Source organism: Notechis scutatus, chromosome 9, assembly GCF_049901735.1.
Source record: "Notechis scutatus isolate UNSWTSFEM ecotype Mainland chromosome 9, rNotScu1.2, whole genome shotgun sequence".
NCBI classification, from domain to species: Eukaryota; Metazoa; Chordata; class Lepidosauria; order Squamata; family Elapidae; genus Notechis; species Notechis scutatus.
The window spans coordinates 4872241-4891293 of NC_142017.1; the positions used below are offsets into that span (position 1 = coordinate 4872241).

The following is a 19053-nucleotide window of genomic DNA, read 5'->3' on the forward strand; positions in this document are numbered from 1 at the left end:
AAAAGTGAGATGGCCACTTTTCGCACTTATGACCGTTGCAGCACCCCCAATGATTAACATTCCAATGCTTGACAACAGGTTCATATTTATGACCAAGTCCCGGGATCCTCTTTTGTGACCTGATAAAAGGCAATGGGAAAGCCAGATTCACTTAACAACGGTGTTACTAAGTTAAACAATTGCAATGATCTCCTTAACAAATGAGGCAAGAAAAGTTGTAAAAGGGGGCAAAACTCAACTAATGTCTCACTTAGCAACTTAAATTTTGAGCTCAATTGTGGTAATTGAGAGCTACCTGTATATTTAGACGCATTGAAAATACCTGCTAATGTCCTCTACCTGGTGTACCACAAAAGTGAGAACAAGGTGCTTTATTTAATACAGAGATGGGAATATTTTGCCCCTCTGGGATGCAGTTCTGTAACAGATGATGCAAATATCTACAGTAGGCTTACATATTACATCTGTCTCGCCCTTGTCCTGAAATTATGCTCCAGGGAAGAAAACTGTGAATGAAGGAATCCTTGAGCAGCATCATGATGTCCATTATAATCTAGTTTTAATACAAGAAGTAAAGCTGCTTTTCCTAACATACAATATTCAGTAAATGTTCAGTCTCCCAGATATCCCTAACTTGGGAATTTTTCAGCCCCAGCGGATGTGGCCAGTGCCCATCTGGTTTTCATGATTGCTTAATTCTTTTCAACTTATTTCTGGACATTTTTTTTAGGCAAGCGTTCCCTCTAGCTAAATCTCAAGCATGTAACTGGAAACTCACAGAACATACACCTTTTGAAGAGACCTGTCATGTATTTTGCAACCCTGGTTTGTCAAAAACTTCCTCCAATAATTCATGGGTTGAAGGGATTTAATTCCTTCAAAATGAATGCAGAATTAATTACCGCATTGTCAATTTTTGTTGGGTTGTGACAACTAAGGTGCATCACAAAAAGGTATTTTCTGTGATGATCCAAAGGGACGTGGCACAAAAACACAGTCAAATAATCAGTAGGAGTCCCTTTATTAGCTCCAACTTTGCCCCCAATGTCCTGGTTACCTTCTGGGTGGAGAAAAATTCTCCCAGGAACAGCCTTTGGCTGAAGAGAATCAAATCCAAAACGTGGTCAACAAAAACTAAGTCCAATCAAGGCAAAATGAGGTAATTAGTTCGGCAGGGCAGGAAAAATAATTCCAGATGTGAAGGCATGGTAATAACATGGTTGGGAAGATGCCAGGAACACAGATAAGCAAAGTCAACACAAAATAAACTCACATTTGCTCCCAGCAGCTGCCGCACTCAGCATGCATTTCTTTTAAACTCTTCCCAGGTGTGGCTAATGAAGGGAATCAGGGCCCTTTCCTCCCCCGTAAGCCATGCAACCCACCCACGTTGCTCTCTTCTCCATTCCTCCCTGTGTGCCCTAGGATGAAGAGGGGGTGGGCCTGGTTCTTCCTCTGAACTCCCTTGTTCTACTTCTTCCCTGCTCTGCCCAGCCGGACTTTGCCGTTCCCCAGTTTCCTCCACAGCCAACTGAGCCATACTCCCACTCCCTGTCAGCTGTTTGTCTTTCTCCTAGGATTCAGACTGCAACAGGGGCATGACATTTTCAATGTCGTGAGACCAACATCATGGGTTGTCAAAGAATATGTTTAATAAAAAATAATTAAACTTCCATTTGCTCTATAGAACATCATAGAAAGTAATTCAATAAATTACAAATAACTTTTAAGACGCTTGTTCAACTACAAGAAAGCAAATTCAGACTACACAGAACACAACTGGCAAATATTGCAAAATGTTCAAGGAAAAAAAAAACAGGACGAAGACGGATCATGAAGCCCAAAACAAAGAATAGGAATACAAGGCAATAACAACTAAAGTTATTTTAGTCACTACCAACATACACTTCTTCATCATCCTGGATATTTGTACTGAAATTTCAGTATTAATGTAATTCTAATGAAGATTCTTAACGATTCGTTATGCAGCCACACTTGCATATTGTTTTAGCTGACAAGAGTGCGTACTTCTCTTCTTGCCACTGATACTGATTTAAAAACAATCTTTACTTCGTATTCATACTGCTGAAACTTTAAAATTGCCTTATTGTAGACAAAGATCACTAGAATGGTAAGCAAATTCACCATAATTAGGAAAATACTTTATTTCATAAATTTATTAAAAATTATGCTTAGGGTTTTCTTTCATGGGCAGGTATGTTGAGGGGTGGGATGGTACAAAGTGGTATTGTTTAAATACTCATTGACTAAGTCAACAATTGTGTTTGGAAAACTTTGGCTATATTGTGGATAACATACAAGAAACAAAAGTGCTATATTACAAAGGGCGAAATATTAAATATGTAGTAATCATGATGAAAAATTGCTACCTCTTTCCTCGTGACATGTTTTGACTATTGCTAAGACACTGTATGAAGGACCAAACAAGTCATACTATTCTGAGAGGGAAATACAATAACCAGCACAATTCAAATGATACTTTTATAACTGTAAATTTACATGTAATACTGCCTTCTACCCAAGGGAGTTACGGTTTTGCATGTACAAATTTTGTTTTTATTGATAAAAGATTTGGTAAAAAAAATCCCAACACAGTCTTGTTTACTGTACAAGCAAGCAAACAGAACCATATCAAAATACAGCTTTTGTTAAATTATTCCCTTTTGAAGAGGTTTGTCATTGACTATACTGCCAGTATGTTTTATCCATTCCATCAACCTTTTTTTTTTTTTTTGCCTATTTTGGACCTCAAATGAGATTAACACAATCTCACACTTCATCTCAGTCAGTTCCACCATGTGGTGTGAATCTATGATTCTACCATGTCAGAGTAATAGCAGCTTCAGCAAAATAATAATAATAATAATAATAATAATAATAATAAATCCTACCACACTTCAAATGTTAAGATTAATTCTACATAGTAAGGTTCTAAGGATTTATCTTCAAACAGACGCTTTTAAGCACTGTTTATATCATGGTTTCATGGTATACTTTTCTCACATTATCATTAAAAGTGCTTTAAAAGTTACAGGGCAACTCAGCATTATTATAATTATCCAATATACCCTAAACCTTGATTTGGGGGAGGGGGAGAGATGTGTGTGTGTATACATATATATATATACATGAACACATACATATACATATATATACACATATACATTATATATGTATATGTGTGTGTATATATACACACACACACACATATATGTATACACACATATACATACACACACACGCATATGTGCATATACATATAGACATACATATATACGCACATATGCATGCACATATATTTCTCAAGCCTGTAAAAATGTGAGATTTTAAAATGTCTACATTTCCCCTTACCATTATGAACTGGTAACTACAAGAGGTTACACGACAAAGACGAAATAGAAACTTGGACAAACAAAGCGAACAGTATTAACTTGGCAAGGATCTGAGTAGATCCTTGAAGTATGCAGTGTTTAGAGTGGCACTTCTGAGTTATTTCCACATGTGGATATGGCGCCTCAACAACACGAAGGCTGCAGATGGAGCGAAACTTAAAATCAGTACCCATGGTGCTGAAGACAGGAAAGGGATAATTTAAATAAAAGCTTTCCCTTTGCTAGAAGTAAAAAGAGTGCAACTGGTAATAATAAACTTCCCGTGCCAAATTTTAACACACGCAGGAGGCTTTTGAAAAAGCGAAGCATATAGGAAAACAAGCAGAGAAACCAATGTAAACTTTCTAAACTAACTCAGCTGAGGTAACAAGTAGCCAATTTCATTGGCTGAATGGGAAACTTTTTTTTTTTTATTATTTCACACACAGTTGTACCTGAACTGGGAACATCAACAGTGCATTATAACACCAGATCATTTCCATAGAATTAAAGCAATGGATGGTGATGTAGATTCTACAGCTTTCATGACATTCATTAGCTGCCCAAATTATTGCTGAGTTTTGATCTGTAAATTATAAGTGTCAAGGAGGCTGTAAAACTATATTCAGATTAAATCAATAATGCGCATAAAGAACTGTGTTCACCGCAAATATATTAAATATACAGCTCTTACTTAGCTTTCTTTTAAAAAAATTACTCCTCCCACAACCCAAAATTATAATGCCTTTTTCCTGTAATTTTTCTTCTTCTTATTTTTACACCATTGTGTATATTTTGATAGTACACAGAATTTCAGGAACTAAAGGAACCTCGAGAAATATTACATGCAAAATGTTTTGTTTTTTTTTGAAAGCAGTTTGCACTTCTAAACAATACTGAAATGTTCCGGTCAGTAAATTACTGATGCACTCACGCAACACTGTGTTATTTACAACAAAATAATGAAAGAACAACTTGAAAACCAGTTTATAATTTAAGTGCAGAGCCTGGGGATGGTGTGGGGTGATGGGGGAGAATCAGTCTTCATCGCTGGAGTCTGAATCGTCCGAGGAGGAGGACGTACTGTCACAGCCAGAAGACGCGTCTGCCTTCTCCGAAGCTTCGTCTGTGCTGTTTCCGGTGCGAGAGCTCGGCTCGGTTTCCCCCTTGCCGCCTTCTTCATCTGGAACCCTGGAATTTTCTTCCCTCTCTCCCAGAGGCTTGGTGAAGCCTGTGCCATGATTTTCACTGTTCTGTACATCAAAAATATTCGACTGGGACAAAGCTGGGATATGGAGATTAAGGCCTGGCGTGAGAAGCATTCCTGGGTAAAGTATATTGGACAAGAGTAAAGGGTTAAGAGCCAAGGAGCTGGCCGTGGTGCTGGCTGCCGAGGAGGTCGAAGGAGAACCCGAGACGGAGTTTTCTCCACCATTATGTGCACGGGAGCTTTCTGTCCTCTCTTGCTTTCCGTCCAGCTCTCTAGAGTCCTGCCCTTTCTTCTCCTCGCAAGCAGGTTCAGTAGACTTGGTTAGGAGTCCTCGCATGCCGAGCAAATTTGGTAAACCAGCCATTCCTGAAAGTAACATGGGAAAGACGGCGGCCATGTTTTTTGCGTCGCCCGCCGTGTTCAGACCGGCAGATATTCCCATTAAACCCGTGGTCACCTGTAACGACTGAAAGTTTTGCAGGTTTTGCTGTAAGGCCTGCAAGGCTGAGAGATCCACCCCTGGGAGTAGCCCGTTGGTCAGCAAAGGGGTGACTGGAACATTGGCTGCTGACGTTGCCGAAGCCGTGGCCTTGGCAATCTCACTTTTAGGCCGTCTTCCTCTCCTGCTGACTTCTTCTCGAACGACAGGTCCTGTGAGAATGCGGTCGAACATGCTTTCTGGAAGAAACCCCTGGTGGGGAGTGGGAAAAAGAATTGAACAATTTTATTCCGTGCCATTGTCTGCTCTGCATCACGATTTGGTGCAACACCCTAATAAGTAAAATAAGCAACACTAAGCTAATACAAAGTTACATTCATTATCTCGGGAATCTTCAAGGAAAGTCAATGTCATTTCCAAGTCCGACAATTTAAGACCTAATCTTTGCCCGCCTTCCCCCAAACACCCCCCCACCCAAACCAAACCCCCCATCCCCTCCTCTCTTCCTTCCAATTTCCCCCTTTTTTTTTTTTTTTTTTTTTATGGCTGTTGGTTGCTTTTGTCAGCAGAGCAAGGCTCAAGATTTTTGGCTTTTCCCAACCAGCTTTAAAAAAAAGGCTTTAAAAAATATATATGTAAATATACCATGGAGAAGATTGATATGTAAGGATAAAAGATATTATCTATAGCAAGAGTAAGATGTAATGGTAAAGGAATAAGTAAATACATATACTGAAAAATGTGAGGAGATGCAAAAGATGTCTTGATGTTGATAACAATGTATAAAGTTTTATTTTATGTTTTAAAAATTTGAAAACTTAATAAAATTTATTTAAAAAAAGGCTTTTCAATGATTCAGTTAATTTAGCTGCGGGAACATCTATTCATTATTATACTCACCGACTGCTTAACAACATCTGCCCATTCAGGAGCTACACCATATTCGGAATTTTCCTTTAGGAATCTGCAGAGGTCTTTCAGAGGAGGAGCGAAGGCACCACCTACCTGTAACAGGAACAAGAAGGATATTTCTCAGTTCAGGTAGTCCTTGACTTAACAATAATTCATTTAGTGAGCGTTCGCGAAGTTACATCAGCCCCGGAAAAAAGCAACTTCTCTCTGCTTTTCACACTTATGATCACTGCAACATCCAGTGGATCACATGGTCAGAATTCAGACACTTGGCAACTGGCATGTACCTATGACAGTTGCAATGTCCCATGTGATCCCCTTTTGTGACCTTCTGACAAAGTCAATGGAAGAGACAGATTCACTGAACAATGAACAACTGCAGTGATTCGCTTAACCATGGCAAGAAAAGTTGTAAAACGGAGCAAAACTCACTTAACAAATGTCTCACTTAGCTAACAGAAATTTGGGGCTCAATTTTGATAGTAAGTCGAGGACTACCTGTATTGAAAGAGCCTAGCAACTATTTGTGCTGATATGATCACTGAAGCAAAGCAATTACCTTTCTAGCATTTCTTCTATTTATCAGCTGAACACGTTCTTCCCCAGTAAGGCTATTGATGTCCAGCTTATTAGGGTTGCGGCAACGGTGCCTTTTTTGTTTTGGTCTTCCTTCGTGAAGCTGCATTTTCTGTTATTCAAGAATTAAAAATAATAATAATGGGTCACTAAGTGCTCTCAAATCTGTTTCCAAGTATTACCAGGCGGCAGGATGGAACTAAATTCCATGGATTCCACCGAGACTTAAATGCAGAGTATTTATGCAGCATAACGCAGTTGATATTGAATTTCGTAAGTTAAATAGTTCCAAACAGGCAAAACCCAATTACGTCTATATTTGCTCACAATTAAAAATCTACATTGAAAGATGTGAATCACACAGAAGGCAGGATAAATTCAAAGACCGCACCAGACGTGCAAAAGAAAAAAAGACACTCCTTTCCATCACACCAATAAAACTACTTACGGGGATAAAGGCTCCTAAATCTTCGACATAGTCAGGATGTTCATTGAGCCATTTTTCCAAATCTTTTCTCTTAGGGGCATCGTCGCCCGCCAGCCTTGTGCCATCTTTTAAATTAATAACTGGAACAGGGCTTTCCACATCACACAGGCCTTGCGATGGTGCAAACGGAAGAGGGGGCATTATGCCTAGACCAACCTGAGGGGTATTAACACTGTGACAAACCTGAAAGAAAATAAATAGGTTATAAACACGAGGAAAGGCACTTTGCAATTACACGCTCGTTTTTTTTAGTTCTGCAAATGTAAAAATCTCCTTCACAAGCACACCCACACAAACAAGACAAATCCAAAGTTGAGGATGAGGCATGTTGTTTGTTTCTAAGGGCTAATGCCAAAATTAATATGACATGTTAGTTATGCGGCATATTCCCAAATTCCTTCTGGTCAGTCTTAGGATGCCAAAGCCCTCAAATTTAACATTTCCAATTGGCTTCAAATACCAGTCTGGATTTACTCACGTGGTTAGGTGTTTTGTTTCTATTTAAAAATAAGATATCAACTCCTTCCACATTTTTTCTTCTTCCTCTCCTCTTTTTCACGGCTGGCTGATCGCTGTTAATTACTCCATTTGCACAAGCGTTCGACTGCTTAGAGGTTCCTAATGAAATGGAACATACAATTATCAGCTGAAAGAAAAACAAAACTGATCAAACTTCCAGACAGAATCTATGATGGCAAGAAAAATCGGGCTGTGCAATTGATTTGGCAAGCAGTTGTCTAAAACATAGAAATGCAAGGGTAGCATTTTTTCCTGGAAATTATTGTTATCATCCCAGCCTTTTTCCAGAATTATGTGACTGCTGCAGGGTTACTAAGGAAGCAAGAATATAAATCTGAATTTAAAATTAACATTTTCAAAAATTACTTGCAGAATCAGCTTTCATTTTTCCAGTTACTTTCTGGGGTGCCAGGCTTGGCAGAACACACACACACACACACACACACACACACACACAATGAATAGCTGTTATGGGGTAGAGTGATTTGGTGCCTCTTATCACTGTTTTTTTTGTTGTTGCAAGGATTGGGGCGTGGAAGGAGGGGATACATGTCAACAGGTTTAGCCACACCAAGGATCTTTTCAACACTGACAATACTCTGGCTGTCTCGGTGATGTGGTTTCCACCTGTTTTTCTGTGTCAGTTATTTTACAAGTATGCTGACTCATATAGCGCTACGTACACTGGTAGTTACATAAAAAGAGAGAGAGAGAGAGAGAAAGTAACTTTGCTGTCACCCATTTTTTTTAAAAATCATAAGGAAGTACAAGGCAGGTTGGTGGCTGGCCACATGAAAGAAGCTGAGAAAGTTCAAAGGAAGATTAGCCTTGACACCAAAGTAGCACTGATAGCCACAGAGATAATAAATCTATTAGTTGGCTATTCGTAATAACACTGAAGTTCTATCACACCAGTCACCCCCATTTTGGTATTCTGTGTGTGTGTGTGTGTGTGCGTGTGAGAGAGAGACAGACAGACAGAAAGAGAGAGAGAAAGAGAGAGAGAGAGAAAGAGAGGGAAAGGAAGAAAGAGAGAGAAGGAAAGGAGAGAGAGAGAGGGAGGGAGGGAGAACATGCAGCACTTTATATTGCCTGAAACTTTCTATGAAAAACCAGTGAATCTTTGTGGGACTTTTCAAAATGCTACGAAGTACTTTAAAGCTACAAGAGCTTATGACTCAGCTGAGCTTTCCGAAGTTTCTCATATCCTATGAAACTACTGTAAAATACAGCAATAAAAAGTTACAACCACCATTTCATCACTTTCTTGATAGCTTTGGACCTTACCCGACTCTGGCAAAGACTTTGGGAAATTGGCAAGGCTGGTCTCCGAAGCATTCTGGAGCTCATGTAGCCTGGCGAGGTACTGTTGCTGCCCTAACAGGCCATCTTCGCTTTCAAATGGCCTTTTTTGGCAAAGGCCCTGCTTCTGAAAAATCAATTTCAAACCACCTTCCTGTTGAGGAAATATTAAAGAGTTAGCCGATTTCGTTGGGAAGAAGGAAGGATTTTTTTTTGCTCCTTAGGATTTACATGCAGAATTTTATATCCAGGCCCCCTCACCCCATTCCCACATGACAATACAGGTAGTCCTCGGCTTAAAACCATTAATTTAGTGACCGTTCAAAGTTACAATGGCATTGAAAAAAGTGACTTAGGACCTTTTTTCCACGCTAATGACCCTTGCAGCGTCCCATCACAGGATCAAAATTCAGGCGCTTGGCAACTGGCGTGTATTTACGATACTTCCAGTGTATCGGGAGTCACGTGGTCCCCCCTTCTGTGACCTCCTGAGAAGCGAAGCCAACAGGGAAGCCCAATTCACGTAACAACCGCGTTTGCTAACTTAACGCCTGCAGTGGTTGACTTAAGAACTCCCTCGCTTAGGAACAGAAATGTTGAGCTCAGCTTGTGGCTGTAAGTCAAGGACTGCCTGTCTGAACAATTGCATTGAGCCAAGTTTTTGATATCAAATGCATTAGATAACTTCTATGAACGTGCATCAAAAGTGGAAATCCATAGATATCACAGAGACCAAGCTGGAAAGAGGTTGAATTAATTCATCATGTGTGTTACCTGCTAACTCCAGTGTGTAGAAACCTAAGGAGCTATGGAAATGATTCTGATGGTTTGAGAATTCGAAATCGTAATTAATCAAAAACTCCCCCCCCCTGTTTTTTTAAATAAAAAAGATAATTCTAAGATAAAAAATGCCATACTTTGGAAAGTAATTACAGGCGCCAGAAAAAAAGCACTGAGAAAGGCCATTCAAGGAAGCAAGTCATCAGCAAAGACTGCAAAAGAGCAAGAAATGATGCCATGGGGTTGCCAGGTCTTTGAAAACGAGATTCTCAAAAGAGAGAGATAGAGGGGAAGGAAAAAAAAAATGCTTCAAAATTGCTGCTCCAAAATACCCGCAAGTATTTATGCCGAGGAAGTAAGATTGAGAGCAGGCAGCCACTTGTAGGTAAAGCATGCTGCACACCGCAATCGCAATCAGGTCCTAGGGCAATAAAAATAAACATACGTCATTGATTTTCACTGTAAACTCCTTTTCCTGCACATGCTTCTTCACCTTTGACATCTGTGCTGACTGGTCGCTTTCTTCTTTAACGTCTGCGCTCGGGGGAGTCGGGAGGCCGGGCTCGCTGTAATCTGCAGCGGCACCTGGGCTGTCCAGAAGCTTGGTGGTGTAGAAGGAAGCCACGGGATTGCTCTCGTAATTCCTCCTTGCCAAAGGCCATTTGCCTTTCAGGACCGTTTGGCAAATGCTATCCAGGCGGTTAATCATTACCCGATCCTAAAAACAAACAGGAGGCGGCTTAGAAATTTTAGAAATCCTCTCTCTCAGGATTAACGCGACTTGCAAACAATCGGTGTGTAACGGTCAAGAGAAAGAAGGGCTCTGATCAATTTAGGGGAATTTCTTTCCTGTTGTACCACAAAACTACCCTAAAGAGAGATTACAGAGTGTACCCAGTCAAAGGGACGAAAGCACACAAATGTTGCTAATAACCACTTGTCTGAAATGCGATAGGTTTTCCTGCTTGGACTAGATAGATTAGATACAGATTAACAGAATTGGAAGGGACCTTGTAGATCATCTAGTCCAACCCACTGCCCAATCAGGAGACCCTGCACCATTTCTGATAGATGGCACTCCAATCTCTTCTTGAAGGCTTCCAAGGATGAAGCTCCCACAACTTCTGTTCCATTGGTTTCATCTGAAAATTCCTCTTTATATCTAGATTGAATCTCTCCTTGATCAGTTTCCATCCATTGTTCCTTGTCTGGCCTTCAGGAGCTTTGGAAAATAGCTTGACCCCTTCCTCTTCTCTGTGGCAGCCCCTCAAATATTGGAGCACTGCTATCCTGTTCCCCCTGGTCTAGAAGACCTCCAAGGTCCTGTCCAACTCTCTTATTTTCTTTTTTCAAACTACAAAAAGTCACATGATTTTTAACTTGAAGTGAAAATGTTTTAATCTCCATTTCATGACAGTAAGCAGTTGGTTACAACTTTACCTTGGGCCAGTAGGAAGCAGCTAACATATATCCACCGTGTAAGATACAATTAGAATTTGGTGTTCCATTATTCATTTGGAAACTGTCCTGGGTTTCATCTTGCATGGTGCTTATAGAAGCCACACTTTCTTCATCGTATGCTTTCAAGTGAGGCGTTCCTTCCCCTGGAGGAAATGTTGGATAATCAGTAACAATACATGCCCTTCTGGCTATGCAGAGGCTTGACGGGCACATTTACACAACAAAGCTTCCTAGCACTTCCTGCCACCGAATTGTGAAGGACATACAAATAGTCCTCAATGTCTAGGGCAGCGGCGGCTAACCTTTTTGGGCTCCTGTGCTGAAAATTGCGCGTGCGCTTGTGGGCACGCGCTTGCATGCCAGCACCCAGAAGGCAGTGCGTGTGGCCCTCCCACACCCCCTGTGCATGCGCACGTGAGATGCCCCCCCGCCACCCCTTTACCTGCACTGCACATGCATGCGCCTCCCAGCTGATTTTTGGTCCGTTTGAGGCATTTTTCTGGAAATACCGGAAGTGATGAAACGGGCCTGTTTTTCGGCCTCCAAAGGCTGCAGAGGCTTCCCTCGAGCCTCTGGGAGGCCGAAAAAGGTCTCGTATTGGCTGAAAATCAGCTGGGAGGTGCATGCATGCGCAGTGCAGGTAAGTTTGGCTGGGGCTCGCGTGCCCGCACAAATGGCTCTGCTATAGGTTTGCCATTACGGGTCTATGGAGATTCGCTATCACCCAGGTCAGGGGTGGGATTCTACCGGTTCGCACCTATTTGCTAGAACCAGTTGTTAACATTCTAAGCAGTTCGGAGAACCGGTTGTTGGAAGAAATTACTGGCCTAATCCTGTAAGGAAGGCAGGAAGGAAACATTCTGGTGTTGCTTACAGAAATTGCCTCTCCGATAACCCTTATTACATTCTTGGCAGGACTAGACTTCCTGTCTCTGGAACGTCTCTGGAGTTTTTCCCCCCTACTTTGCTGGTACTTTGCTTGTGTGGAGTGACCATTCAAAGTTACAGTGGCACTGAAAAAGTGACTTATGACCCTTTTTAACACTTACGACTGTTGTAGCATCCCCAGAGTCATGAGAGGCCAGGCAAGGAGATGCGTGCCTCGATGTGAGTGATATTGAGTTGGTCACATCCAGCCAGTCACATGACCACCAAGCCATGCCCACCACCTAACACTGAATGAATGGCATTTCTCAGTGGTAGCACCAGGGCCAGGCCTTACAGGAGAGGCACCCCTCATGCTCCTTATCTGACACTCCATCTGCTTAACAACCTGTGAGATTGCTTAATAACCAGGACATGAAGCGAGGTGACAATGACCACCTTGCTCAGTGACTGAGCTTCTGGTGCCAATTGAGGTGATAAGTCAAGGACTATTTTGTAAATGAATATTGCATGACAGATGACGGAAATTAAGTTAGGAAGAATTGACTTGAGATGTAGGACAATAATAATAGTAGCACCATTTTTTAAAATCAAAGGACAAATGATGCCTGTCCTGCTATACACAAACAATATCACAATTATAAGAAAAATTTGAGAATTTGATCATCACATAAAAATGGGCATGGGAACATTCAAGAAAGGAGATTAAATTGCACTGATGAATGTTTCCTTCTAGCTACAAAACATTCTACCAATTTCTTTTGCAAGTCATCTAGGAAAGTAGAATGTGGCTTAACGGCTTAAGTTGCTGGTGATTATATCAGAAAATCTTAGCTCCATACTTAATTTTTTCTTACTGGATAGAACCATAAAAAATTATTAACTAGCTACTAATATATTGTCTTTGTAAATACATAATTACCTAATCTTTTTTGCTCTATAAAAGTTATTTTTAAAGAGTAAAAATCATTCTACTGGAAGAAAGATGACTTCATAAGAGGATTCTTTGTTTTGCAAAGAGATTATATACACCGTGAGCATAAGGATTTTGTTTGGACTGATCTGGAACTTATTTTCTCTTTCACAAACACTATGAAGTTAGAATGCAGATATTCTTCTGATTGTGAAGCTTTCTGGATCTCACGTTGCAATTTCTAAAGGTGCATTTCTATATCCATATATAGAAAATGTACAAATTTTCATGTGAATTAAAGGAACTACCTTATATCAAAAGAGAATTCTCATTCTGTTCTAGAAATAGGGTTACAGACTATGTCAAATGTTTTCCTTATTCTTAAGCAAGATTAATTCCACCACCCCCGCCGTTTGATTAGTCTTTGTTTTTCTAAAAGACACTATCTGAAAATCTGTGACAAGTAGTTTATGTCTTTCTCTGAATCAGCTTCCGAGTTTAAAAAAAAAAAGGCACTTACGTCTCTTTTGTGCCTCTTCTTCATCACTGTCACTCTCTTCCGACGAAGAGGAAGAAGAGGAAGAGGAAGACGAGGAAGAAGAGGAAGAGGAGGACGACGATGCTGAAGAACAAGATGAAGAAGATGAAGAGCTGGACCCTGATCTGGAACGAGAGCAAGAGGAAGAAGACGACGATGAAGATGAAGATGATCTGGAAGAACAGGACGATCTCTCTGAATCGGAGTCTGAATCAGAGCTAGAGTCTGATCCTCTCTTTTCAGATCTCGGCTTTTTGGAGGCAGCATTTAGCGTTAAGGGTTCGGTCCTCGCTGCCACCATGCGCCTGTCGTGCTCTGCCTTCGGAACAGGCTTGGGGTCTGCAGCATGTGAGGGTGAGCCACTCTTCGGGCTCGACGGCTCTGCCTTCACTCCCAACTGCACGTTTTCAGTAGACATGGGCTCTTCGTCTGAAGAATGAGGTTCCTTGTGGTTTTCGTCCTTAGGTTTTGTGTCCTCAAGCACGTTCCCCTTGGCGTCTGGCAGCCTGGCTTGAGGCATGAGAGGAGAGGCTGACAGAGCCATCTGGTACTGTTGCAAGAGAGGAGTAGAAGTCCTTGGAAGGGCCGCTTTGCTGTGACTGTAGTTCCTCTGAGCTGACATAAAGGAGAGTTCAGGATCGCGGAGGATGTGGTAATCTGTCCTGCTAACTCCGTGTTTCGCGGCACCAACCAACAAATCCCAATCATGGGTCCCACATTCCCACCAAACGGGCAAGTCTGGATTTGGCTGACAAAGTTTTAATCGCTCACAGAGCTGAGGATGACGGACAGCTTGCTCTCGTACCTTTCTGAGGAGCTCGATACGATATAAGGTTCGAGATGCACGCTCTTCTGTGATTGGCTGGATGAAAAGGTTTGAATCCACAAAGTCTGCACAGGAAACACACAAAAACAATTATGACTTGTCACCAGGTCTTCTAAGTTCAGTTGGAATCTGGGACATTAAATGTGCTTTATTTTTTAAGAAAGTGTTGTTTATCTATGCCCCCCCCCCCAAATCTCTTTTTCTTTCAGGGAAGACTTAATGCTATCTACTAAGGTACAACAAATCTAGGAGCTACCACTTTCCTTGGGGGAAGAATTTCTAAACATTACAATATATCAAAACATGTATTTCCTGATGTAGGATTTCTGTCCTCGGGCAACTTTTCAGGTAAGTGTTATACGGTTGTATTGCTCCTAAATCAGTTTTTCTTTCTTTTTGGGGGGGAGGCGGGGGAGAAGGAAAGTATTATAAGCAACCCACCATCTTTTGAAGGTAGGCGACAGACTCTCCTGCACATGGCCATGAACGCATACAGATATTTCTCTAAACTTTCGTCCGTTTTTTTATGCAGCCTCGCCATCGCTCGGAATTTTGTCCAGTCAAACTGGGCTCTGCCTGGATCAAATACTACGCCAAAAGTAGACACCACTCTGTAGAAATCAGCTTCTTCTCTTCTTGTCCACCTAGATGGAAGGGCAAAGGGGAACACTGATTGCAAACGAACCATTTTCCCAGAATACCATGGAGACATCAGAAGACTTTTTGAGATCTGCAATAATCGCAGCCTACCTTTGCTGCCTTTCAATTTTGGCAGCCACTTTTGGATTTAAAACAGTTTCTTCAAAGGCAGATGGCATCACGCAAGCCTGGACAGAAAATGGTGCTTGAATTGGCTGGCATTGCCTGCTCTTACTGGTACGCTGATATGCTGTTATGAGACGACGCAACCGTGTTGTTAAGGCAGACTGCGTTGGCCAGTAAAGCTTGTCTCCCTCAATCATCTGACCATCTATAATTGAGAAAGATGACTGTAATAATTGGTGTCGGTTTACCACATTAAGTATCAAACAAAATGGAAGGTTGCATTTCAGAAGCACAATTGTTGAAGTAGAAAGTTAAAACTGTGAGATTTTACCTCCATCTCCTATTACAAGATCCCCAGGCGATGAGGCATCATCCTAAGAAATAACATTCAGAATGCAAAATGAACAGAAGCACAATTCAGTTGCAATATATGCCATATTTTGAAGTTGACTCAACACACCAAAAGCAGCAGCAACTTAAAAGTTAACTATGGATGACTGATGAGTCTCATTTACACATAAACTTGTGATCTCTCTGTACAAAATTCATGATTTCTCTATACAAAAGAAAAATTGCATCACATGAAATGAATGCAATTGTAATTAATACAGTTCACCAAATATAACCAAATACAACAATGAATGTAATTGTAAATAATACAGTTAACCAAGACAAATATGTAGCCTAGAGTAAGCATGAGAACCCTATAAAATGTATTTACTGTACTCATTTACAGGGTTTATAGGCGACTCCAGTCAGAACTGAGAGGAACATTGGGGAAAATATTGTCCCAGAGGAGGGGAAAAATCAGCCCTTTTTATCTGATTCATTTGGCTGGCAAATGTTATTGGGAGAAGGCACTCCCCACAGATGTTCAGGCCTTGAACTATGAAGAACTTTAAATGTGCAACCAGCGTCTTGATTTGCACCTGAAAGACGGCAAGTAACCAGTGAGGCTTCCACACCATTGGTGTTGTATGGTAGTAATAAGAAGAGTCCATAGCTACTTGGACTGCTGTATTCTGGACCAATTGTAATTGTGCATACTCTTCAATGGCAGCACCAAGGGGATCACACTGAAGTAGTCCAACCGAGAGCGACTGTGAGCAAAGACTCCCGTTCTAGGACAGGTCACAACTGTCACATCAGATGAAGCAATGAAAAGGGCCTCCTAGCTGTAATAGCCACTCAGGTAGGAGTTGTGAATCCAGTAGGAGTTATAAGCCAGTTCAGTACTGGGGAGGGGGCATAACCCCATCCAGAATTAAATTTGGAGTCTTTTTGGAGTTGGACAGCTTGCAAACCCAGAGCCATTCTGTCTTGCTTGGATTAAGCTTTAACCTGCTCCTCCCCGTCCAGATTCAAACATATTTACCCAAACTGTAAAGAAACGAATGAATGATGAAGTGAAAATGTGTTACCTCCATATCATCTTTAAACAAGGCTGGGGCTGGTTTGTATTCTGGGTCTTCTACGTCCCTAAGAAACACATTCAACACACATGTGTAAATGATATGAAATTGAATAACTATCATTTAATTACTAAAAATAATGAGAATGATGAAATGAGCTTATTTGTAAGAAAAAGCAAGTACTACCAAAGAACTTGAGTCTAATCGTCCAATATCTCTGTTCTTGAAACTGTGTTCATTGAGAAAGACCACTTGCTGAAGTTACACTTAAATCTCGAATTATCATAACCTTGTGGGGAACAGATTATGGTCCTGAAACCTTCTGCTTTCCAAAGTATATCATAAATCAATGAGACAATATTCTCAATGAATCAAATTACTAACTGGGGTAGCATTTGCATGGGTGCTAAAAATGGCAACTGGCTTCCAAAAGAAGTTTATAAATTCATACCCGTCCATATAATCATTTGCTCTCTGCTCTGCAGCCACGGCCTTATCATCTGGTTTCCCCACTCTTTCCAAAAAGCAAAGGGCAGCATCAGCTCTAATTGTGTTGTATTTTTCATAACCTGGAAAGAAATGTATTCTGAATATAGCCTTCAAGACAAAGTTCACCAAAAAGCGAACAAGCAAGCAAGCAAGCAGATAATGTCCTTACGGCTTACCATGTTTAAAAACACCTATCAACAGAGATTTATCTGCTTCTGTATCCCACCATTCAGCTGGCACTTCAGAGTGGTCTGGTTCCGGGACCCAAATATCAATTTCACTGAAAGGTTTAGCCAGAAAGCAGGTGTTAAGTCTTCCCATCATGAGATATAAACTTTCATGCAACAAAGAAAGGTGTAATATATATAAGTAATTAAATTTTAAATTAAAAGCATCAAAAAGTCTGTTAAAACTCATCTTAATTCAAAAGCTACTAACGTTACTTAATTTTGACCAAGGAATAAAAGAAACAAACTTAATATCATTTACCTGGAATCAACTCCTTCAAAAACTTTCTGGAATTCATTACCAATGACTTCTTGCTTCAAGTAATATAGCATTCTAACTCGAAGTAAAACCCTGAATATGCACGTAAAGATAAATATAAAGCTGTTTGAAACATTCAGATAGTTTTTATTTGAAAGAGTTCTTAATTTAAAATATGTATGAAAATATGACCAAGCAATGACCATAAAATATGACCAACAACATCCTATGATGATTTATCCTCTAACACCACACAATTTTGGTTCATTTTTCCTGGCAAGATTCTAGATTGCCTTTTTTTAAAAAAAAAATCCTTAAAATATAATTTGATCTTTGTGTGTTTCATTTAAACTTAAACAGTTGAACATAAAGTCAAGATGTTTTGAGACATACCCCAAAAGCCTGAAGGGAGAAGTTAAACCAATTGTGCTTCACTAAATCCAGAAAATGAATGGACCACTTTTGAAAATATAAAAATGCAAGAGCTTCTGCCTATATAATGCTCTCTGCTAATGTTTTAAGACAATATATGGCAGTATGAAATTTTGTCAACTGCCTCCAAACTGGGAATTGAAAACAAGCCTTGAATGAGTAGAATATTTCTCCCAAAAGATACAGGTGTATCCTAAATCTCTCTCTCCTTCTCTTAGGCATTTAGCGCCATTTCAAGATATACTTGCACATGGAGAAGGCTGGTAATGGTAACAAAATCATTACCATTAACACTTACCTGTTTCATTAAAAAAAGTCAACATTAACTCATTAGGTTTAGCAAAATGATTTGTTTATATTTCTAGAAGATATATTTTAAATCTCATTCACAATTACTTTTTATAATATTCCAAGGTTTACAGTGCCACTTACTTATTACAGTGGTGTTTTATGTGCTTTTTATACCCATCATCTTGCAACAAATGTTCCGGATTGTACTTGCGAAGCCACTCGGCTTTATGTATATCAAATGTGCTTGTTTGGGTCTTAACTTTCTTTCCTTTTCTGCCCCTGGGGACGGGGGCTGACAAACCTAGGCCAAAGAAGAATAGAAGGCAGGAACTTACATTTTTAATTACAGTTTATTAGAATCACGTTTGAGTAATAAATTCTTGTTTTAAAAAGAGCTTTTTGTTTGCTTGCTTGCTAACAGTAATATCCTACAAAAGAGGCTTACCTAAGTGATTCTGTAATTCTCGAGTCTGCCCATTCTCAGTCGGTGTAATAAGATCCCAGATAAAACTTTTAATCTTTTCATCTCCTCTATAATGGACAAGGCAATAGGCTAGGAGGGCTCGGCAAATTATCTCCACATCTTGTTCGTTTAGCTGCCTCTTGAAGCGCCCATGCGATAAAATTTCTCTCCAACGACCCCACCTATTTTATTTTAATTTTGAACATTTGAAACAAAAGCGACATACTTCAGATGACTTTTTATGCGTTAACTCCCAGTTTTCTTAATTAAATGCATATTCTGGATTCCTTCATTACTATAAATAGATGACAGGATTGGCAATTCAGGTTGTCAATCACTCATCAGAATGCCATTAAGGATGCAAAGATCTGAATAACTGTTATATGGAACATTTTAAACTATTTTAATTCTATGCGTTCTACCTTACAATATGAACTGGATTTTTTTTTGGTCTATGACCAAGGACCATATAGCT

General features: G+C 40.2%; 1 protein-coding gene across 6 annotated transcripts in view; it reads right to left on the bottom strand.

The window, feature by feature from the left end:
* Window positions 1–4203: 4203 nt before the first annotated feature.
* The window catches only part of CHD9 (chromodomain helicase DNA binding protein 9), a 48287-nt gene continuing 33437 nt past the window's right edge, over window positions 4204–19053 (bottom strand). For 3 of the 6 annotated variants that reach the window (XM_026683698.2, XM_026683703.2, XM_026683706.2), the window contains 18 exons: window positions 18561–18760; window positions 18257–18416; window positions 17396–17485; window positions 17083–17186; window positions 16869–16986; window positions 16427–16484; window positions 15337–15379; window positions 14991–15210; window positions 14682–14884; window positions 13397–14305; window positions 11058–11221; window positions 10063–10335; window positions 8823–8991; window positions 7495–7634; window positions 6978–7199; window positions 6513–6641; window positions 5942–6046; window positions 4204–5293 (listed from right to left, as the gene is read on the bottom strand). In XM_026683698.2, coding sequence (XP_026539483.2) covers window positions 4430–5293; window positions 5942–6046; window positions 6513–6641; window positions 6978–7199; window positions 7495–7634; window positions 8823–8991; window positions 10063–10335; window positions 11058–11221; window positions 13397–14305; window positions 14682–14884; window positions 14991–15210; window positions 15337–15379; window positions 16427–16484; window positions 16869–16986; window positions 17083–17186; window positions 17396–17485; window positions 18257–18416; window positions 18561–18760 — 4171 coding nt within the window. In that variant the 3' untranslated portion in view covers window positions 4204–4429. The remainder of the gene's footprint in view (window positions 5294–5941; window positions 6047–6512; window positions 6642–6977; window positions 7200–7494; window positions 7635–8822; window positions 8992–10062; window positions 10336–11057; window positions 11222–13396; window positions 14306–14681; window positions 14885–14990; window positions 15211–15336; window positions 15380–16426; window positions 16485–16868; window positions 16987–17082; window positions 17187–17395; window positions 17486–18256; window positions 18417–18560; window positions 18761–19053) is intronic. The other 3 variants (XM_026683701.2, XM_026683704.2, XM_026683702.2) reach the window with 2 other exon arrangements.